The following is a 7371-nucleotide window of genomic DNA, read 5'->3' on the forward strand; positions in this document are numbered from 1 at the left end:
CTTATTTTTAGAGGGGTCTTGTTTGGGTTCCACAGGAATAAGTGGTTTAAGCCTCTGTGTCATATCTAAAATTGCACTAAACGAAAGTTGGATTGTTGAAATGAGGTTGATCTGTTAGCTTTTGGTGAAAAATCGCCAACATATTCAGTGTGGTTCCCTGTGGTGCATTCCAGCAGTAGGTGCCTCCTTAAGGCCCTTAACAAGGCGTGAAAAAAAATCTCCTCCATATTCATTGTGGTTCTGATGCAAAATTGACTTTCCTGAAGCCTGTTTGGCATGCTAACCTCAGAGGAAGTGAAGGAAAAAAAAAATCCCCCAAAATTCTGCGTACCTGAGCTGATGGGAGCTAAAAACCCTTTTTCGCCAAAAACTATTTGTCGCCATGGCAACCAGTTATATGCCCCCCTTGGTTCTCACTCTGCACTGTTTGGATGCTTTTCCTCTGCTCTGTACTATTGGTGGTTCTATGCATTTTTGTGTTATGTGTGTTCAAATGTGTTTGGTGTAAAATACGCCTTAAAGTCACTTTTGTTTAATAGGCTAGGCGGCTAACGTAACCGCTAATGACAGCAATTATCAGTACAGAGAAAGTCCAAAGTTCACTGCTAACCAATTGTGAAGTGAAGAAAATCACCGCTTTTATATTAAGCTTGAAATTTTAGAAGAGAGGAAGCCCATGACCACCAGTGGGTCAAATAGTCTCTGACCTGATCGAGAAGCGAGGCTTTAGCGATGAACCCTTTAGAGTGAAGCTAACCTCTGTGTTGACCTCTGTCTCTTCTCCTCCAGGCGAACACAAGTTGAACTTCATCCCAGCGATGATTGGTCCGTTCCTGGAGGTGACGCTGGTGCCCCAGCCTGACCTGAGGAACGTCATGATCCCCATCTTCCACGACATGATGGACTGGGAGCAGAGGCGCAGCGGCAACTTCAAACAGGTACACAGCCATTGAAAATAAATGTCACTGAAACGTATATATAATGGCAGAAACTGCTATTTAACTGATATTTAATGACATGATTAGTTATATTCGACTAATTAGATTGCCCCAAAAACATCAAACCCCACTCATATTGCACTTTAGGCAGGCTACAGCAAATGCTCCAAATAATAGAGTAATTAGTTCAAGTTTATACTGAAAATATAATATGGGGTAGCGACTCCTAGTGATAGCTGATGGCCACCTCAAGCCAAAGATACAGTATGAATTTAGGTGTTTTTTTATACACACATTGATTGTAGGATTAATAGTAATACTATTTAAGTGACATACACATCCACCTCTTTCTCTGGTGCTGGACGAGGATTAAACCGTGAATCTCAAAGTAGATCCGAAGCAATTCTTGGTCCACCACATTTTTTCTTGTGATAAATGATTCAGCTGACTTTGATGTGATTTGCTCTGACATGCTGTCAAATGTTAAACTCTAAAACCATCCATAACGCTCTTACTGCTGGTCAATTTATCAATAATGTTTGAACCAGCTGCCCTCTCAGTTTCGGTCTCTTTTTCCCTCTCAGGTGGAGGCCAAGCTGATAGACAAGCTGGACAGCCTGATGTCTGAGGGCAAAGGAGACGAGACCTACAGAGAGCTCTTCAACAGCATGTGAGTCGGGGAGACGGAGAGATGCGAATAGCGGTAGAAACAGAAAAATGGGTATGAGGGGTGTGAGTGGTGGGGAGGGAAGGAGGGGGGCTGCGAGGAAAGACATACTTGCATTTTTATTGAGGGAAAAACACTAATGGCTGTGATGTATTTTTGGCCTGAGGTCACCGGCACTCAGGTGACTCTATGAATAATTAATGTGATGTGTAAATTCAGGCGTAGAATGGGTAGAAGCAAGGTAGGAGGAAGGGGTGAATTGATGGGGAAATGAAAGATTGAGTCCACAGTCATATCAGTCATATCTGATATGAATACATATTGTGCTAATTACCTAGGGCGAGCCTCTACCTACCTATAAAACTGTCTTGGATTTTAGAGGAGAGGGGTGGTGGTGGGGGGGTGAGAGCGAGTATTTTATTAGGGTTATCAAGTAGTCACTTCTAATCGCTGATGTTTCATTGAATTTGGCCCACAGGCGACTCAAGAAGGCAAAACTGTAAAATGACAATGAATGAACTGGAGAGGGGTTTATGGGGAGACGCTGAGAAGATACATAACCACAATAAGGCCAAGAAGAATTTGCTCGGGCCGAGGCCAATTCAGAATGATATAAAATAAAAAGCTCTTATATTTCAAAAAGAAGGGTACCGAGGCACTTCCACTCCCGGATAAAACAGCCATTTATTGAGGCAAATGACCTAAATGATGCGACCCACACAGGCCTCCATCAGGGTAAATGCCTGTGTGGGCCGCAGCGTGTAGGTCGTTTGCCTCGGTAAATGGCTGTTTTATGTGCAAGTGGAAGTGCCTAAGTATTCTGCTTTGGGAATTGAGTTTTTCACCCTGCTAACCAAAGAGCACAGATACACAGATGCTTTTACCTATATGTAAAAACTGATATATGTTTTAAACCATCGGGCTCATTATATGCTGGGAATAAGAAACAGATCTGTGTTTTTGTTGTTTTTTTTGAGGGGGAAGGTTTCACATGTGTATTCATAGTTATAGCCTGGAGGAGGGGTTTCACACACACACACATGCACACCCTGGGAGCTGCCTATTACAGCCACAGCCTTGTACACTTGACTAATGAGTATTAATGAATAAGCCTTGGGTAGCTCTTCAGTGGAAACCTATTGATACAGACTGATAAATTAGTCATTGGAGGTAAGTGATCAGTATGCAGGCAGTTCAACTCCAGTCACCTTCATCCTCCACACACGTCCTCTGTGGCAAGCTCTCGTCCCTGTCCCTGTGTCCCCGGGTCCGTGCCCCTGCATGCTTAGTGGTGCCAGTGTGTGTATGTGCTCGTGCCAGTGTGTGTGTGTGTGTGCGTATCCCTGCTTTTTTGTGTTGTTCTGTGCCAATTCAACTCCCCTAGTCCAAACATAGTCGTCCAGTGTGGATGACAAAACAAAAAAGTCCTTCATTTCAACACAGCTTCCAAAAACATTGTTTCATTAATTAATCATATCTCTGATTCATATATTGTAATATATGTCCCCTCTTAGCATCCTATAGCTGTCATTGAAAGTGTGATTTTAATGAGGATTTTATCAGTATCATGTGTCTACTGTAATTGTCCCATCATCTTTCATAGTCAATCATACTCTTACCACCATCATTATATGTGAAACATTACAGAGGATTGATTTAATCTCACTTTACAAGGTTTCACAAGTGTTTAAAATCTTTGCCTGTATCGTAGAATATGTTGTACTTACTCACTGTATCTTATTGAATTACCAATATCTCATTTATAATGAATGTAGACTATAAAATAGAGGTTAAGTAAGCAGTCAAGCAGTGTAATATTTCTGCCCAAAGTGGAAATGAATTTGTTTATAATTTTAGCCCACATTTATCTTTTCTAGCTTTATTAGTTCTATCATTTCGATTTAGTTTCTTAATTTATCTCCCTGCTACTAACTCCACTAACCCCTAAACTAACCTGTGTGAGTGTGTGCTGGTATTAATCGTATTAATATTAATTTATTCCGCCTATGCTTCCCGTCCGGAGTAGAATTCCTCTGTTTGGTCCGTACCCTAGGTAAGACGCTCTCCTCTTCGCTCTCTCGATGTCGTCTGTGTGAGGGGGAAGGGGGGAGGGTTGGGAAATTAACACCAGCCGAAAGCCAAGTGGTGGCTGTGGTGTGTTTGTCTGCTTTGCCAGCCATTATTTGGAGATTTTATTCTAAAAATCTGGTAAAAAGCTGGTAAAATAGTGAATGTGCCTGGTAAATCAGCCACAGTGGATGTATCAGCCACTGTGGCCTATATATAAAAAAGTTAGCTTCCTGCCCTGTGTGGCATTATAACTAGCTAACTCCCACCGGGAGGACAACAAGCATAGGTGACATTGGAGTGACTGTGATTGATTTCCTCTTTGCTTTTCTTCTTTCTTTTCTTTCTAATTCTTTTCTTTTTTCTTTGCTTTCCTTTTCCCCCCTCACTCTTCCCCTCCCGCTTGCTCTCTTTTACTCTTTTTAATGCCTCTCTCTGTCTCCTTCTGTCTTTAAATCTCTCTATCTTGTTCCGTCTCTCTTCATTTTCCCTCCAGCCTGCTGAAGAAGATTGAGAGAGAGACATGGAGGGAGAGCGGGATCTCTCTGATTGCTACCGTCACCCGCTTAATGGAAAGATTGCTAGACTATAGGTGGGAGTGCGCACCCCGCAACACACACACATACACTCTCACAAACACACATACATACACACTTTATCATCACTTCAAATCATGTTTGTACCCCCAAACTATCAGAGGTGCACACTCGTATGCTCTAAGTGCTCTGAGTGCGCCGAGTCTCTTTTTCTTCACCACTTTAGTCGTAACTTTGTGCATCTCTTATGCCTTGCTTCTGTCTATCACAGGGATTGTATGAAGCTGGGAGAGGTGGATGGCAAAAAGATTGGATGTACTGTCAGTTTACTGGTGAGTAACAGTTATTCCCCCCGTCTGGGTTTCCGAAAAGCATTTGAGCTATTAGTTCCACTAACACGAGGCTTTTGGGAGAGGCTTTTTAGGCTTTGTAAAAAGCCTTTTTACGAAACCAGGCCCCTAAACAGAATTATTGACTTAATGCATACAGCCAAGAACACTTTCACCATGTGAATGCAGTTGAAATGTAGAACTGACTACAAGAAAAACAAACAAAAAAACAAAACAACAACAAACAAACAAACAAACCAAACATAGGGAATAAGTTCATAACAAAAGTCGTTTTTGGTTGTTTGTTTGATAATGCATTTTGACCTGTATTCATACTGTATATTTGCCATTGAAATAAAAGCCTTTTAACTATGGCTAAGAATAAAGTGTCTAGGATTTTGTTTTTAAATGTACATGAGCAGTTCTCCTCAGTGCTAAAGAAAATAGAGTGACTGAGCTCAGTAAGCATAATAATCAATAATTCTCATCTCCTGCTGTGGATGAATAGCACATTCTCTGGAGTTCTCACCAGTTTGTTGAAAATTACTACTGAAATGATACTACTAAAATTGACAATATGTCAATCTGAATTAGCCAATTTTCTCAATTTTAAAGTTACATATTTTTATTGCTTCTGTAGGGTTTTGTATTTTGTACTTAATTGCTCTCTCTGGTGAAGTAATTCATACTTAAGAATTTTGACTGGAAACTCTTTTCCCTAAAGACATGAAATAACCAGGCCAATTTATGTTTCTTTTTTGTTTTTTTTTACTTTTTGTTTTTTTTCTGCTGACATTGTTGTTATTACTGTCAGTCCTTCAGCCTACTAGGTATGTCTTATGTAACTGTAGCCATCTGCAAGAGCACCTGGGTGTGTAGGCAGATGGGACAAATGTCACTGCTAATCAACAGCCGAAAAATATTGTTGCACTTCTGCCACGGCGCAATCTGTCTCTGTCACTTTTAAATTTTGTCCTCATTTGCATCTCCCACTCTCTCTCTCCATTTTTCATAATCCCCCGCCCCCAATCTCTTCCCCTCTCTTTTGTACTCTTTTTATTTTTTTTATTTTGTTCATTCACCACCCAACCACCCACTGCTCTCTACAGAACTTCTACAAAACTGAGTTGAACAAAGAGGAGATGTACATCCGCTACATTCACAAACTCTATGACCTGCATCTGAAAGCACAGAACTACACAGGTACGCCCCAAGGCATGGCCAGGACATGTATGTTTGTGCATGTGTGTGTGAGATGTACTCGTTTTGGTCTGATGTGGTGGTGTGCGTACAGGTGTGTGTTCACATAAAGATGCACAAGCTTTTGCACCTGCATCTGTGCGTGTGTGCACGTGTGTACTGCTGTGTCTCCGGCTGTGATAGACTGGATAGCACTCATGAATTATATTGCCAAATTTTCCAGGCAAAAAGATGTTTCTGTGTGATTGATGCAATGTGGAGGCAGCTCCTTATGCACCGTTGCCCATTAGAGTTGCACAAAAAGTTGCTGTATCATTGCCTTATCTGTGTGTTGCAGAGGCTGTGTGTGACTATCTAGACCGCAAAAATTGTGCACCTTAATAATAAGTGGAAAAAAGGGGGGCTAAGTGCGTTAGTCTCCCTGTTTTCTTTCAAACTAACCTATCACGGCTTTAAGATGGATATGTTTTACAGAAGTTGTGTGTGCCTTCCTGACTGTATGTCTTTGTGTGTGTGTGTGTGTGTGTGTGTTGCAGAGGCCTCGTACACCCTGCTGCTGTATGATGAGCTGTTGGAATGGTCAGAGAGGCCGCTGAGAGAGTTCCTCAACTATCCCATGCAGAGCGAGTGGCAGAGAAAAGAGTATCTGCATCTCACCATCGTCCAGAACTTCGACAGGGGGAAGGTGGGCTGGAGCACACACACTCTTTTGTCACAATCTCTCTCTCTCACCCTCTTTGTTGGCTTGACCGTTAAGCAGAGACAACACTGCCAAGAAGATCCCTCTCTCCAGCATCACTTATCCTCTTTATCTATCATTCTTCCATCTATCTGTCAATCTCTTTATCTGTCCACCCGTCTATCTCTTCTACCTCTCTTCTATCTCTCTTCTACCTCCCTCACTGTGCTTAGTCCTGTCATTATACAGCTTCTTCTCCAGGAAGTATCATTGTTTCTCTCTCACTCCCTCTCACTCTCCCCCTCCCATTTTATCTCTTTATCCTAACTACCCTTCTCATTGTCCTGCTCTCTCAGGGAAAAGTGGCATTATGGAAGCCCTCCAAAACTCAGCAAAAAAAAAAATTCAGCATCCCTGATCAAATCACATAGCTCTGCGGAATCATTAAAAACACTCCCCTCGTTACTCAAAGTCCAATTTCCCTGCAAATTCACGAGCGGTGCCATCTGCCGGTGCTGCCGCACAGGGATTAAAAAGCAGCAGGAAAGAAAAGCTTTTCATTTAATTAGCAAGTTGGCTGAGAGCTGCATGCACCTGCATGGAGAAGCATGACAGGTTACGTTTGACTCCTGATGTTGTTGGCTCACCAGTGCCATCCAGTGGAGGCAGTGCAGCTCTACAGCACCACTGCAGAACAATGGGAAGGCTTGAAGTGGTTGCATCAGTTGAAAGTGGCTCCATTTCCTAATGCTTTATCCTATTTATGCTGGTCTAAAATAAATGGACAGGTGTAAGTGTGTTTTGTTAGGCATCCAGCGTATTGCTTTCACCATGTTTTAAGATTGCATGTGATGAACATGATGATGAATAAATGTGTTGTGTGTGTGTGTGTGTGTGTGTGTGTGTGTGTGTATGTCCTCAGTGTTGGGAGAATGGCATCATCCTGTGCAGAGAG

At 42.1% G+C, this 7371-nt stretch overlaps 1 protein-coding gene across 3 annotated transcripts in view; it reads left to right on the forward strand.

Annotated features, from left to right (window-relative positions):
* The window catches only part of dock4b (dedicator of cytokinesis 4b), a 118174-nt gene that overhangs the window by 87010 nt on the left and 23793 nt on the right, over nt 1–7371 (forward strand). For all 3 annotated transcript variants that reach the window (XM_078282213.1, XM_078282214.1, XM_078282215.1), the window contains exons 31-37: nt 790–938; nt 1523–1608; nt 4169–4264; nt 4480–4540; nt 5647–5740; nt 6274–6422; nt 7339–7371. The exon at nt 7339–7371 is cut by the window's right edge and continues 54 nt beyond it. In XM_078282213.1, coding sequence (XP_078138339.1) covers nt 790–938; nt 1523–1608; nt 4169–4264; nt 4480–4540; nt 5647–5740; nt 6274–6422; nt 7339–7371 — 668 coding nt within the window. The remainder of the gene's footprint in view (nt 1–789; nt 939–1522; nt 1609–4168; nt 4265–4479; nt 4541–5646; nt 5741–6273; nt 6423–7338) is intronic.

This window comes from Centroberyx gerrardi, chromosome 24 (genome assembly GCF_048128805.1).
Source record: "Centroberyx gerrardi isolate f3 chromosome 24, fCenGer3.hap1.cur.20231027, whole genome shotgun sequence".
Classification (NCBI taxonomy): Eukaryota; Metazoa; Chordata; class Actinopteri; order Beryciformes; family Berycidae; genus Centroberyx; species Centroberyx gerrardi.